Genomic DNA, 15,714 nt, shown 5'->3' on the forward strand with positions numbered 1-15,714 from the left:
GGTATTTCCAAGAACTCTTGGAGGCCTCTGTGGCTCGTGCACAGTGAGGAGGGTCAGGAGCCACGTAAGAGAAGCCTGAGAGGTCAGCCAGGGCAGAGCAAGGTTGTGAGCAGCTGGATTTTTTCTTGTGAGTTCTTGATAGCTTCTAGTCTTGGGTCTGAGAATAATGGGGGACGCTGGCTTTACTAGACATTGTGGCTCTTTCCTGCATATCCAGATGAGCATTAACAGTTTATAGATCTTATCTAGCAACTAGGGGAAGGCAAAAGCTTTGAAGGCAGAGGAAGAAGAGCTCACTCCTAGTGGCTCTACCTGGGAGGTAGAGATGCGTACAGAAGGTCAGGGAGAGAGCGTGTTGCCACACCCTGTGGTCACTATTCCAGAGGCCTGATGCCTGGGGGCAGCCCAGCACCTTCCCAGTGGGTTCAGAGTCACCCTGTGGGATGTAGACCCTCACTAGCATCATGGAATCACCCTCGGCGGCTCTGGCATCCCTGTAGGTGGTGCAGAATCTTAGATGTCACTAGCCCACCCGTGGCCACCATTTGAAGCATGAGTTCCCTCCTCAGCTTGGCCCTGGTGCTCACTGAGCCAGACAGAGCAGGGTTCCTGTAACAGCAGGGGTCTCTGCCTCCCAGAGCCGCCCCATTCTGCTCCGGGCCAGGGGTATGTGGACATTCTTTCTCTCTTCTTGTTGGATTTTTCTCTGGGACATCCTTCTGCTGGCTGTGGCTCTGGTTCTGGTTTGGAACCCTAGCATTCAGGTCCACCTGTGTCACTGTCTAGGGTGTCTGTATCATTCACTGTCCATGACGTAACTCTCAAGAGTAGACAGGAGGCCGTGGGAGCTGAGCATGGGGCTGGGACATTGCACATGACCTGAGGCAACTGAGACAGCCACCACACAGGGCCTCTGTGCCCAGAGAAATGAGGCCCTGCCTGACCTCTGCTCACCTCTGACAGCTGGAGTGTGCATCGCAGCACCTGGGAGAATCGGGGGCATCCAGAGGGGCTCAGCAAGCTGAAGCTGCCTGGTAAAGAGGGTCTTCTTTCTCCCCCAGGGACTTTGTGAAGGCCTTTATTCAGTTTAAGAAGCCTATTGTGGTGGCCATCAACGGGCCAGCCCTGGGCCTGGGTGCCTCCATTCTGCCTCTCTGTGACATCGTGTGGGCCAGCGAGAAGGCCTGGTTTCAGACACCCTACGCCACCATCCGCCTCACGCCCGCTGGCTGCTCCTCCTACACCTTCCCCCAGATCCTGGGTGTGGCGCTGGTAAGCCTCCCCTTTCCCAGGGGCCTCTCTTTCTGGGATGATACGTTGGGTCCTGGCAGGATACCCCCGTCTTAAGATGTGGCTTCTTATGGCTAGAAACCTGGGGGCCCTGTTAGCCTGCAGACTCTGTCTCAGCTGGCTGAGGCTGGGCTGGTCGCAAGGCCTCCAGGCTGAATGGAATGACCCCCCCCCCCTTCGAGGCTGTGCACTCCTTGAGCACCCGTGGTGTGCCGGGCTTTCCACCCAGGTGCTGTCTCACCGTCTAGTGGCAAGAAGACCCAGAGGGCCTCCAGTTCCCTGTTCCGTCCCAGCCAGGGGCTGCCATCCTCTTCAGTTCCTCCCCATGCTTATGGTCACAGAAATGAGGGGGACAAGTTCTTGCTGACTGGGTTCTGTCTGGCTCCTTCTGCGGAGTTCATTCATCCATTCACTCACTCACTCCTGCTTCCCGCGACTGAGGACAGCCTCACGCTCTTGTCTTCAAACCTCTGGCGAACACAGTAGAGGCTATGGCCAGCCTGATACCTTTCTCTACACTGGCCTGAAAGATTGTCCTCTGGGTCATCAGGAACCATGAGTGACAGTCAGAATGGGGAGAGAGACTTATGAAAAGATCGGAGGCCAGAGAGCTGGGCAGCTCACACCCGACCTGAGAGAGGCCAGTGTTCAGTGGAGTCGGGAGGAGCAGAGGGGGCAGAGCAGGAGGAAAGGTGCTGTCTGTCTGCCACGGGAGGGAGGTGGGGGCTCATTTCAGAGGAGATGTGCACCCTCATTAGCTCCTGGCTGTAAGCTTGTGCTGGGTACTGCCATGGGCATGTCTGTGCCCAGGACCTTTTTTGTGTAGCTCCTCCCAGACAGTGTGTGTTGGTCAGATTTCCACTGCTGTGACAAAATACCTGGGACAATCAGCTTACGAAGGGGAAAAGCTTTATTTTGGCGTACAGTCCTGGAGGTTCCAGTCTGTGCTCAGTTGGACCCACTGTTTTGGCCCTGTGGCAAGGCAGCACATCCCGGTGGCAGTGTGTGCTGGAGCAGAGCTGCTCTCCTCGTGGTAACTGGAAGTGAGAGAGAGAGAGAGAGAGAGAGAGAGAGAAAGTGACCGGGGTCCCATAATCCCTCCAAGGGCACACCCCCCATGACCCCAAACCTCCCACTAGGCCTAGCCTCTTAAAGGTTCTGCCATATCCCAAGAACACCAAGCTGGGGACCATGCACTGGACACATGGGCCATTAGGGGTTTTTTGAAGATCAAAACTAAGCCAGGCATACTGGTGAATGCCTGTAATCCCAGTTGCTTGGGAGGCTCAGGAAGGAGGATCACATCTGAGGCCATCCTCAGAAACTTAGTGAGATCTAAGACACCCTTCAGTTCAATTCCCAGGATGAAAGAAAGGAAGGGAGGAAGGAGGGAGGGAGAAAGGATTGAAACTATTGCACTATGTATGACAGCCACAAATTTTTTTCCCAATTTTTAATTCTAACTTGTTATATATAACAGCAGAATGCATTATAAATCATATTACACACATAGAGCACAATTGTTCATATCTCTGGTTGTACACAAAGTAGAGTCACATCACTCGTGACTTCATACATGTACTTAGGGTAATGATGTCTGTCTCATTCCACTGTTTTTCTTACCCCCATGACCCTTCTCTTCCCCGCCCTCCCCTCTTCCCCTTTGCCCTATCTAAAGTTCGTCTAATCCTCCCACGCCCCCCATCCCCACTATGAATCAGCATCCTTAAATCAGAGAAGACATTTGGCATTTGGTTTTGGGGGATTGGCTAACTTCACTTAGCATTATATTCTCCAACTCCATCCATTTACCTGCAAATGCCGTGACTTTAATCTCTTTTAAAGCTGAATAATATTCCATTGTGTATATATACCACAGTTTCTTTATCCATTCATCTACTGAAGGGCTTCTAGGTTGGTTCCACAGTTTAGCCATTGTGAATTGGGCTGCTATAAACATTGATGGGGCTGTGTCCCTGTAGTATGCTGTTTTTAAGTCCTTTGGGTGTAGACCAAGGAGAGGGATAGCTGGGTCAAATGGTGGCTCCATTCCCAGTTTTCCAGGGATTCTCCATACTGCTTTCCATATTGGACAGCCACAAATTTTAAAGCAGAAGAAATCTCGGAAGAGTGGGTTCTAGAGGCAGCCAAATGAGGAGCCCGGGGAGGGCTGCTTTCTGCCCTCTATCCTGCATGGTACCTGTGCCCAGCCCTGGGCCACTGGAGAGATGCTCCCCCACCTTAGTGTGAAGGTGTTTCGGTTTCCAGGGATGGCAGTACTTTACTGGCTTAATTTTTTTAAAAAAAATAAAGGAGCTAAGTGGTGCTCCTAGCTGGAAGGTCCATAAACGGAGCTTCCGTGGGGAGACAGGCCCGAGAGTCCCAGCACCTTTAGTCTTCTCTCTCTGTTTCTCCTTTTCTTACGGACTCACGTCTCCACAGTGCAGGGACGCAGCTGGGGTGTCCTCTGGGCTCACTGGTGTTGGTCTGTACCCCGAGAGGAAGAGCCCTCCCATCGTGTGTGGCGGGGAGCCTCCTGGAAGAGCTTTATTGTGTGGGGTAGATCACCTCCTCATCCCTGGACTGCTGTCGCAGTGGTGAGTGGGCCCTGATGTGGGTCCTGCCCACAGCAGGTTCCCACTGACAGAGGAGCAGAAATGGGCAGGTGAGGCCACCGGAAATACATGGCTCCCTTTGAGAACTGGATGGAAGCTATGGACTCTCTGCTCAGAAAAACGCTCAGAGATGCTAATGTCTGCATGCAGTTTGCACAGCGTATTCAATCCCAAGTTGCAGATCCTGCCTCGTAGAGCAGGGAGTTGGGTACAACCAGCCCAGGGTTCCCTATGGGACACAGGCACAGCTCTGGTCCTCAGCCTTCCCCTGCCTTTGCTCTTTCAGGCTAACGAGATGCTGTTCTGCGGGCGGAAGCTCACGGCCCAGGAGGCCTGCAGCAGAGGCCTGGTGTCCCAAGTCTTCTGGCCCACCACGTTCAGCCAGGAGGTCATGCTGCGGGTCAAGGAGATGGCGTCCTGCAGTGCTGTGGTGAGTTCCTGCACCTCCGGGGGCTTGCCCTGGCAGTGGACCCCTGTTAAGAGAGGACAGCCAGGCTTAGAGGGGCTAATTGGCATGGCAGAGTCATGCCGGGAGTAAGGGAAAGGCCCTTGCCTCTGCTCAATGCCACACGCTTAATTCACAAAGAAGGGTCACACTTGGGGGTGGGGTGCTACTCCATGGACAGTCCTGAGCCCCACAAAAGCACAACGCAGAAGCCCGGCCAGTAGAGGACTGGGAATGGACCCGGCCCAGGGTCGGCTGGTCTGGGCTGCACTGTCCCTGGACTTCATTTCTTCTGCCCACCGAGTGCTTGTCACGTATAAACGCTGCTGCTCGCCTCTGAAGACACACTGAAAAACAGATAAACAACACCTCCGCAGAGGTGCCGGTTTCCATTGTGGATGTTTCCCACGACGGCGTTCTGAGCACGGGAGAGACAGGTGGGAAGGGAAGGCCGGGGGGTGCTGATCCCTGGGGCCAGTTCTGGAGCAGAGATGTGGGCGCTGGGAGATGAGACCCCAGGTTCTCAGCTTCAGAAGTGGGCGTTGGCTGGGTTTGTGGGGCCGTACCCCACCTCCCTTCCTTTCTCCCTCCACCTGTTCCCCACCCAGCTGTCAGGATTGTCTGTGGGCCTCTTCAGCCCTTGATTTGTCACCTACTGTGTATCCACCTGATGATGGTGGTGGGGACACTCTCCTCGCTGGTGAGGGGTCCTTGCTAATCTCTCTGGATTTGCCTTGAACCTTCCTGATGTCTGCATGGCCAACTCGTCCCACTTTGACTGAGATATTTTCTGGTCAGCACTGAACCCCATAGTCCTGGGCTAACAGATGGGATCATCCCGGAGCCGGTTCCCAGAGGCAGGTGGAAAGGCTAAGCAGAGGAAACTCGGGGCAGAGGCTGCCAGCGTCAGTCAGCGAGGCCAAGAGGGGGCAGGAGGCCTGTGCTGCATTCAGGAGTGGGGTCTGTGCCCTGGGGACAGTAGGGGTCACTCAGGTGAAGAGCTATTGAAAGGACACCAAGGAGACATGCTTAGCAGAGGCCTGTGACAAGAAGTACTGCAAGGAAATGAGTGTCACCGACACTCTTGGGTCCAAGAGCTTTGGGGGATTCCCAGGAGGAAAGCTTCCCGTAGCAGGAAGCTGTGTCCCTGGGAGGTGGTGCTCCTGGGAAGGATGGAGGCCGGTGCCTTCCGGCACCTTCCCACTACCTGTGCCCCTTGCCATGCTGGGGAGTGAGGTCCAGCCATTGGCACCCGGGCATTCTCATCTTGCTTGTTTTTCTGTTGGGAAGCATTTTGGGACGGTGTGAAGCTAAGCCTTGACCTTGGTGGGCATTGGTGGAGGCCAGCAGAAGGATGCTGGAAGGCCTCACTTCTGACCACCCCTCTGGTGGTGGGAGGCAGCAGCACTGCTCTGGGGGTGGCCACACCCCCCACTTCCTGCTGTGCCATCACTGGGCAGCAGGGCCCCTGGGCCGTGCCACCTCCCCCAGGTCCTTCTGTAGTGGCGGGTAAAGTAGGACCTACACGCAGCTGAGGAGCCAGGGCAGGAGCCCAGGGAAGTGCTTCTCACAGAGCCGCTGTTCGCGGGGTCCTGTTGACACCGTGGCTACTGTGACCGCCACAGTTACTGCTGCTCATTTCTACTGTTAGTGCTCAGGTTCCTCAGCATCAGCGTGGCTTCCGTGAGTCAGTACTGTAGGATCACTGCTGTCACCACGGTGTTTATTGCCCATTACTACGATCATTGTCACCATCACTATGATTCTTATTCCTCCTCTACGATTACTGGCACTGTGTCGCTGAAGTCACTCTGTAGGGCCGTTGCTGTGACCTCTGCCGCGTTCTTCGTCACTGCGATCGGCACTGGTAGCTGGAGTCATTGTAATTCACGGCGACTGTTACCACTGATGGCTTCAGTTACTATGATTAATTGCTATAGTATTAATGTAAGTGAGTGATGATGATGAGTGTGATGGCCACGGCTGTCATTGGTCCTCACTACAGTGATGACTGCCGGTATGGCTGCTGCTCTTCCTACTAAGCCTCCTGAGGACACAGCTATTGGGTGGCAGGTCTGGCTGCCTGGACGGCCGTTTGTTCATTTCATGACACTGTTCTGTGTTCCTAGCGACTTTGAGTGAGGTGTCGCTGTTCCTCACAGATCGCGAGAATTAATCCATTCCATGGCGAGGGAAGGGCAAAGCGGTGTTTTACAAACTTTTTTTGTGACATCCATAGAAAATGACACTGCATTTGTGTTACCCCTGAGTAAAAGACGGGGCTCTTGTGGCCTGGGGTGCCGTGGGCCCCCAGTTGTCCCAGGGGCAGAGAGCTCAACCTCTTGAGCACCCGGCATCCCTCTGTGCTGGGACACGGAGCTGGGAGGCCCCCTGAAGGAGGCTTGGTGCATGGGTGCCCCCCCCCACCCATGTGCGCAGGTGGAGTGTGGGCCCCAGGGCTGACCGCTTGCCTCTCCCCAGGTGCTGGAGGAGTCCAAGTGTCTGGTGCGGAGCTTCCTGAAGTCGGTGCTGGAGGACGTGAACGAGAAGGAGTGCCTCATGCTCAAGCAGCTCTGGAGCTCCTCCAAAGGCCTGGACTCCCTGTTCAGCTACCTGCAGGACAAGATCTACGAGGTCTGAAGGGCTCCAGCTCACTTGTGCCCATGCTCAGGGCACCTGACTTCCAGCTCAGCCCTGTGTTCCGGCCACGGAGCCCAGCGTTGCCCTGGCCAAGGAGGCTGTTGAGCTGTCTCTGTCCCTAGGGTCGTGTCCATTTCCTTGTGTCCTCTGGTCGTCCTCATTGGCTTGATTCTGTGTAACAGTGGGAAGGGCAGCGTCCTGGGCCTCCCACACCCCTCCCAGCTGGTACAGAGGTCTCCAGGGCTGCGTCTTCCCAGGGCTCCGCCAGGTGCCGCTGGCCTTTCCCCACTTGCTGACATGCACCACCGTGGTCCAGGAACGGGATGCCACTCTCCCCATCCTTCTGACTCAGGCTGTGTCTGCACAGTGCCTCTGATTTGGAGATGGGGCCCTCACGGCTCTCTCTGGCTAAGTGTAGATGTTGTGCCAGGGGACGATCAATCTTAGGGAATTCACAGACCAATGAGCAAGTGCTTGTGTAGACCTGGCTTCAGTCTCCTCTCCAGTGCGAATCTGTGTGACTCTTAGGGCTTGGTCTTAAAACCCAACCAAGTGATTTACAAACCCAGATATTGTACATTTAGAAATGTTTTGTTAAATATATATTTTTAAAACAATGTAAGTGGAAATTCTGATAATTTATGTGTATTATATGTAAAGCTAGTTTTGCAAAAAAAAAAAAAAACACATGAACTACTAGGAAAATGTTTTTTTTTCTTTAATTGGACTTATTTTATTTATTTATTTCTGTTTATATATTATGATGTCTGTTGTTCACACAGATCTTATTTTCATACTGCCCTGGACCAAATACCAGTCGAGGTTCATGCCGTTTGGTGCATTCTAGCAATGAACCGCGAGAAATACAACTCAGAGGGAGGACAGCAGGAGGGCTCTGGATGCGGAGGCGGCTCTGCGTGGGCCCTCTGTGCTTAGCGGGATCACGTGACGCTGGCTCTTCAGCCTTGTCCTTAGGAGGGATCCCCGTGGAGTTTTCTCTTCACTCACTGTCTGTACACAGATAAAGGGTCTTCTCTGCCCGAAAGGTCCCCAAACACACCCAACCCTGGTTGTGTGACATCAGGAAGGGGTCAGGCGTAGGCCCACCTGCGGGTGGCACCCTGCCTGGAGTGTTTTTCCTCTGGCAAAGGCCTGACCTGTGTTGTAGAGACTTCCGGGTGTGCGTGTGCAGGGGTCCTGGCGTGGGCCTGAGCGGGGCAGGGAGAGGTCCCCGTCCGCTGCGCTCTCTGCCGAGTCTTAGTTAGTTGTCTTGCCTCTGCAGCCAGATGCTCTGTCTTTGTTCTGGTTGTCGACTCATGGGAGGCAGCCATCACAGGAGGAGGCCTCCCTGTCCCCATGACCCGGCTGCAGGGCTCCCAACAGCTGTATTTGGACCATCACACTGAAGACCCTGCATCTGCTACAGGGAGTGGGGTGGGCTTTGTGTTTGGGTTTAAAGAGGCGGGTGTGAACATCAAGGCTGGAGGGGAGGCCTACGCGACCCTGCGTGGCCCCGGGGGAGGCACCTGCTTTTCCCCAGTGCCCGTTTCTTCTCCCGTGGCCGGTCTCCTGTCGGCCTTCCCAAAGCCTTGGACCGACCTTGTTCCCGTGTGTTGTGGCAGAGAATCTCACCGCGGCTGCATCCTGTGTAGAAAGGGCCTGGCGTTGTTTAGCTTCTGGTGAGGGTTTGGTGGCACTCAGCCACTACAGAAGCAGTGCCAGGTTCTCGCTGGAATTGGGAGGTGGTAGAGGTTCCTCCATGTAGATGTCTGTCTTTGTTTCCTGCTGAAAGAACCAGAAATGTTTGAACTTTGCACATATCATCAACTCCAGACCTCTGAAGGCTCCGTAACAAGGGGCAGGCCTGTGAAACCCTCCCGCAGTGGAGTCCACGGCTGTTACCCTGCAGGTCCTGGGCGTGGCGGGGTGACTTAAAGGCAGGCTGTGTCTTGGCTGTTTGCATCAAGTCAGTTCAATAAGAGAGTTCCACCAATTGTTCAAAGTTATCGCCGTCTGTTGCGCACTGAACCACTGGAATTTTCTCTTTCTGGATCATTGTTTTTGCCACCCTGCAGATGAAATCCAGGTAGCTTGTAGAAATTGATCTGGGATGAAGAACACCAGGCCCGTGGTTACCTCAAGGTTTGTCCTAACAGCTGTCTCGAGATGGGCTCAGACTTTCAGTTTTTATCTCATACCCCCAGAGGCCTCTCTCTTCTGCTTCCCCGACCCCCGTCCCCACTCCCCCATACCTATCCTTTCCTAGAGCCTGGATAGGTCTTTGAAGAATTGTCATTGGTCTTGGAAGCCCCATCCCAGAATGCCTTTGGGTTTGGAAGAACAGCTGTAAGTGGAAAGTTGGGGTCCCTGTCCTTAATCGGGGATCATTCTGACAATCTACTTCTCCCACTGCCCCAGCCCGGGGATGATGGACTCGGGGCATCCTTCATGGGGCAGCGGCACTAACAGCCCTGCTCCCAGAGGACTTGTGCAGAACTTCTGTAACGGTCAGACCTCTTCCTCATAAGGAAGCCACAGCCCAGTGCCATGTCACGCTTACCTGTCCTCTCCCACTCAGAAATGTTGTCAGTGGGGAAAAGCCATCACCATTTCTTGCTCAGAATGAAATCGGGTAACTTTGAGAAGGAACAAGAGAATCGAATTAAAATAGTATTCTTGTTTGGTATAGATTAAACTAGAACATGTTCTCATGAAGCATGAAAATATGTTTTCCCCATATGAAGTTTCATGAGGTCAGGAAAAATAGTAGCCACAGCGGACTTGGAACAACGCGGCCGTATCCCTGCACAGCCACATCTAAAAATAGCCTTGACCGAGTGCTGAATCGAATTTCCCATTATTAATTGTTGGATTTTAAAAAACTAAACCCTTTTACGTTTCCTTAAGAAAACTTTTTAAAAGTTTGTAAGCTTTTTAAATTTGGAATTGAGTCACATTAACACAATTTTCCAAACTAGTTTCTGTGGGATTTTTTTTTTCTAACAAAGAGAAACAAATAAAAACAACTGCAAATCTTCCAAAGTGAATATTTAAAATGCAGAATTGCTTTTGTCCTGGGTTCAGACACTTGGATCTATTGTATATATTAGTCTAGACCCTCTCACTAATATACACAGTATTTAAGACTCTAAATGAGATTTCTTAAGTATTTTATTTTATTCTCTGTAAATGGTTTTGTAAAATCTTTAAAAATCGACACTTTGCCTTTGTAGATACATCTTTGGGGGTTGTCTTGCATGTATATTTTTGTTGTAGATAAGTGTTGCTTAGTTCTTTCTGCAAATTTTGGTTGAAATGCTTACAGACTTTAATACAGTATATATTTTCAGAATATAAACTTTTATATTTCTGTGGTAAGTTAGGATATGCGTTTTAGGCAATCTTTACCATTTTTATCACTTGTTCTTTCAAAAAAAAAATAGCATACTGGTTTGGTGCCAATGGGTTGTTTTGTTTTTCTTTTTCTTTCTTTTTTTGATCTCTTTTTGTTTCCTATAATGCTCTTACACTGTTGAAAGAGCAGGTTAATTTTCTTTTCCTAGAAGTCATTGAGTTTGAAGCATACTTTGAAAATGTATTGAATTTGTGAATAAGCCTTACCATTAGGATCAGTAAACCTTCCAACCTTTGCAACTACGGATGTAGTTTAAGATCTCCCCATAAATTCTCACTGTGTGGCGGTTTGATGGAGTTTGTGAACAGAGCCTTAAGCTTGTTGCAAAAAAATAAATAAATAAAAGGGTAATACGGGTTGTTTCCTCCTCGTCAGCCATGTTGGCGGGCTTGGCGCGTCCGTGGTTCATGGCTGATCTGAAGAGTCTGGTGCGTTGATGGCGGCAGGGACCAGGTCGACTCCTTGGTGGTTGTCTTTGGCCGTGAGATGGGACCAAGGGTGGGTTTTCTGGAGCCACTTGCATGCTATTCACATAGTTTAGACACGGTCGTGGGGAGGGAGGGCTGCTGGTTCATCATCTGTTCCAAACAAACGGCATTTCCTGCTCCGGACCCTGGCGGTGGACCCCAGGTTCCTTGCGGATGAACTGGAATCGTCCCGTCTGGCTGTGGTCCGCAACTCCTCGCGAGATGCTAACAAAAGTTTACATATGAGTCTTACTGTGTAGACAATCTGAAGTTGGTTTTAGTTCCATAATCGGCATTCCCATGTGTTCCCTGTGTCCCCTCGGTGAACTCTGTGTGTCGAGCCAAAATAAAGGGAGGTCACAGGCCAAACTGGAGGCAGAGCCCAGGCCCAGGCCCTGGTTCCGGGCAGCAGTCACAGGCTCATCAGCAGCGGATCTGCTGTGTCTGGGATCTAGGAAAACCAGCTAGAATTTGGACTTTGTTTTCAAAATGATAAAATATTCCAGTTTCTTTGGTTGCCCACAGTTCACTGGCTGATGCTCTGTACCAGCACTTTAAATAGGATCCTGAGTTCAGGGCCGTGGTACAGGTAGTCACTTGGTTTGCAAAGTCACCTTTGCAGCCAGCAGAATGGAGAGTTGCTGATCGGCTTCCGATTTTGTCTGTGTGGCAGTCCAGAGCCAGTGTCTTGCATGAAGCTCGCCTCTGACGTCTCTGTGTTGACCTCACCTCGTTGGCCTAACATCTGGCCTGATGCTGGAGCTCATTGACTCTGGGAAGTTCAGAGATTATTATACAGAGTTTTCCATCTCGTATTTAATTTGTCCCTGTGCCATTAGTCCCAGCTTGAAGTCATTTGCCAATGTCTGTGTTGACAGGATTGTGAAAATATTGCCTTTCATAAAACCGAGGACCAAAGATTCCATTAGTTCAACAAAGCACGAGTTTCATAGATTGTAGGCACATCTAGGCAGAGGTGTGCGGGCGTGATGGCACAGAGAAACCTCTCAGTCCCCCAGCCTCACACACACAGAGGGACCAGTTGTCACTGAGAAGGCTCTGAAGGTGGAGTTTCTAGGTTGGTACTCACTAACTCAGGTGGGTGTTTCTGCTGTGTAGTCTAGGCCTTTGTATTCATCTCATAGCAAGTGGGAGTCTGGCCTTCCTCTGGGTTATCTGACCTGTGTAGATCCCTCCATTTGCACCTGAGCCTCCCGCTTGGGTTTTACAGGTGGATCTACGCTGGGCAGCGGGCTCCTACCATTGCCAGATTCCCATCCTTTTGTTCTGCATCCACCCATTCCAGTTCCTGTTTGGGAGGGGAAGAGTTTTCCTCCGTTCTCACACTAAGCAATGCTCCATTCTCATTTGTGATGAAATCATCGACCCATTGACCAGTTGAGAAATGACTGATGCTGAAGAAGTGCTGTTCTATTGGTAAGGCTTATTACCAAACTTCTGATAACGAAGCAGGCTACCAAAAACATATCCAGCCCACCCCGGGAGTGTTTGGGTTTGATCATGGATGCACACACACACACACACACACACACACACACACACACACACACCAAAATCCACGGAGACCTTTGCAAATTAGACTACTCGTTTTCTTTTGCCCGATTGTCATGGGAGAGTCTTCAGCTCGTTCTGAATATGTGTACGTATGAGTACTTCGTAGAGTCGTGAAGCCGGTACCGCTGACCCACCCGTTCTCACCACGTTGTAAATATTTCCCCAAGCTGGGTACAGTGCTGAGGGATGATAATCTGATTTATCCAATGCTGACTGTCTAGAGCAAATTGTACACTCTCTTTGTGAATGGTCCTGTAACGTGTATGAACACATTTCTGGGTGCCTTAGAAGTTGTATTTTTCATGTGTGCTAATATGCAGTATTTATACATTGTGAGAAGCTGCTTTGAATAAAAAGGTTGAAACTTCGTCTCCATTTGCTGTGTGTGCCCTTTTGTTTGTACCCTGTGCATAACGTTCACAAACAGGTTCTGGGGTTTCTGGGGCCTCCTGGGGCTGAGATGTGATGTGTGTAGGTTGGGTCTGGGTTCCTGAGAGCCCAGACACCCAGCTCCCCAGCCCAGGTCCAGCCAGAGGCTTCAGGCACTCAGGAAGGCCTTCGCTGGGGGGAAGAGCCTGAGGCCCAAGGGACCTGGGACGGAGGGTCACAGCAGCAGTTTTTGAGGGAGCTGAGAGCCTTTTCCTGTCCCTGATACATCCAGCGGACTCTCTCGTGCAGGAACTTCCTCCCTGGAGACAAACCTCCCCAGATCTCGGTCTTGTGCAGTCCCAGCTGTCATGCATGGCCAGCAATGACATTGTCACTATGAACAGTGTCCTCTCCCCTGCATGATTTCATTGCGTTGGTCATCACAAGGCTCCTAGGAGAGGCACATGATGAGGAGCCCTGGCTTCCAGGGCGTAGCTTCAGTGCATTGGGGTGGGGGCTCCAGGGAAGAGGAGGGGGGGTCTTTCAAGGGTATGGTCACAGGGAATTCTGGGTAAGGGATTTACTTGAGCCGATCCATCTGTCCTGCAGGCATCTGTGTACCCACCCACCCATCCTCTGTCCTCCCCCTTCCAGCCAGCAGCCATGGCTGAGCCCCCTGCCCTGTCTCAAGAGCTGCCCAGCTGCTGGGAAGCAGGGGTTACCCAGTCCCTGTCTCCAGGAGCGTGGAGCAGTCATGTGAGGAGGACCGGAGATTCTGCCGTGGTTCTCGAAACGTCCAGAGTGGAGGGCTGCAGAGAAGACATTGTCACAGTCACAGGCATCCTCCGAGTCAACAAGATGGTGACATTCCTTGTTCACATCCACAGCGTCACCTTTCAGTCTGCACCAGCCAGCCTGGGTGGTGCCCAGCCCCTGCCCTCAGTGGCCCCCCTCTCCTTTCTGTGTTCTCTTGTCCATGTCATTATCATCGTCATCGTCCTCATTGTTTTGAGTGCCACTGCTCTTCCTTCAAGGTCCTGGCTCCATCCTAGGTAGTCAGGGTCAAGCCGGAAAGCATGGCTTCTCGCTCCTCCGTCCTTCCGGTGGAGTGGACGTGGCCTGTTGGGTGCTCAGGGTGCAGCCTCTGTAGGGCAAAGCCGGCTGTCGCTCCTCTCGGGCTATTTTGATGTGGTCTTGTGCTGAAGCAGCCCCTTCCCAGCAGGGGAGAGGGGGACCAAGGACAGACTCCTCATCCACAGAAATGGCAGCCTTCGGCGGCCACGCGGATCCACGGTGAAGGAGTGTGGTCGCTGAGGTGACTTCGTTTTGCCTCTCCGCGTCCCTTTGGGTCTGTCTGATCAGTGGGAGCAGTTCTTTCCCAACCCAGATGAGGTCCTGGTGAGCCCTGGGAGCTTCCTGTTCCTCACAGGTAGAGACTTCCTGACAGTCACGGGCTCCAAGTGGCATCCACGAGTCTTTGTCCCCAACCTCACTCAAGACGGAAGACTGCCGGTCCTTGCCAACCCTCCACTGCCTTTTCTGGTTGGGCTGGGAGAGCTGGAAGGACCTCACGTGACGGTGCCCTTCCAGCCTTTTGGAGTCGACTGGCCCCTGGCTAGCAGTCTCCCTTTTCCAGTTGGGGTCTATTGTCCCCCTTAAGGCGAGACAACCCCCAGCCAGCTCCTTGCCGTGCCTGGACCACAGGTGGCTCATGGGAGACACGGCAGCCTCTGCCTTGTCAGCTCCACGTCTTGTCCATAGAACTTCTCAGGCATGAGCCGGGCACCATCAGCTGTGTCCTCCTAGGGGGCACATGAAGGTCACTTCTCCTCCAACTTGAGATTGAAGGGAAGGGCTCTTTGCTTATTTTCCAGGTATGTCATGGGGGGGTAGTACCATTCTCTGCCAAAAAAAAAAAAAAAAAACCCAAAAACCAAAAACCCTGTTTACGCACACTTCTAAGCTAACGCTGGACACACAGATGGCAAAACCTAGAAGCCATTCAGGCTCCCTCAGGTGATGGTTCAGTGTGTGGGGAAGTCTCACACGAGACACTGCAGGGCTTTGCGGGTTGAAACGGGCCTGAACTTGTGCTCCAAGTGGGTGGGGGGCCCTGGAGGCTGCAGGGAAGGGTGGTCTGGGCTGGCTTGTGCTTCCTCAGATTCCCTCCACGACAAGAGTCACAAAGCCCAGGGAGGGCAGAAGCAAGGACACTGGCGAGACTTGGGATTGTCCATCGGGACCTCAACAGAGGCAGTGAGGAGTGAAGGCCAAGTCCATCGTGAAGGCAGACCAGGATTCGCAGGTGAAGCGGTTGTGGAGAGAGGGTGGCCTGGGGCTTGGGCCTGAGCCGCTGGAAAGCTGGTTGCCCCAGCTGAGGCCGAGCTGGGGTCCTGGGGGAGTAGGCTGCGTGGAGTTGCAGGAGCCCAGCTGAGGCCCACTGTCACAGGCACCAGGTGTGTGGCCCTGCTCAGCCGTGAGGTAACAACCGTGCCTGCCTCTGGGGATGATTTAATGATAGAGATTTACACACACAGAAAGTGGATATGTATCTGTGTGTCTGTCCATAAGTACATATGTACAGTTTTAAATGATATCTATATATAAAAATAACTTTGGTGTATAATTAGCTTATATATGATATAGAAACTTGTTGGCATATAGTCATTTTTAATGGTTAATGAAATTTACTTAAGAGATTTATATCTAAATGTGTATATATTGCATGTAGAACAGTTGTTAATATCTAGTCACTAATGACTGAATGAGATTTTTAATCTATTTGTACATATATTCAAGATCTTACATATATGATTCATATAAGTTAGATTATATGTCATCATTATACATGATTTTATCTTATTGACACAGTCACTATGTAATGATTTAATGTGATTT

The 15,714-nt window shown here is 51.8% G+C and overlaps 1 protein-coding gene across 1 annotated transcript in view; it reads left to right on the forward strand.

Moving 5' to 3' along the window:
- Cdyl2 (chromodomain Y like 2) overlaps window positions 1–12,822 on the forward strand; it is a 157,277-nt gene extending 144,455 nt beyond the window's left edge. The window contains exons 5-7 of the mRNA XM_015496290.2: window positions 1,062–1,272; window positions 4,192–4,335; window positions 6,832–12,822. Coding sequence (XP_015351776.2) covers window positions 1,062–1,272; window positions 4,192–4,335; window positions 6,832–6,990 — 514 coding nt within the window. The 3' untranslated portion in view covers window positions 6,991–12,822. The remainder of the gene's footprint in view (window positions 1–1,061; window positions 1,273–4,191; window positions 4,336–6,831) is intronic.
- The last annotated feature ends 2,892 nt before the right edge of the window (window positions 12,823–15,714 follow it).

This window comes from Marmota marmota, unplaced genomic scaffold (assembly GCF_001458135.2).
Source record: "Marmota marmota marmota unplaced genomic scaffold, marMar, whole genome shotgun sequence".
Classification (NCBI taxonomy): domain Eukaryota; kingdom Metazoa; phylum Chordata; class Mammalia; order Rodentia; family Sciuridae; genus Marmota; species Marmota marmota.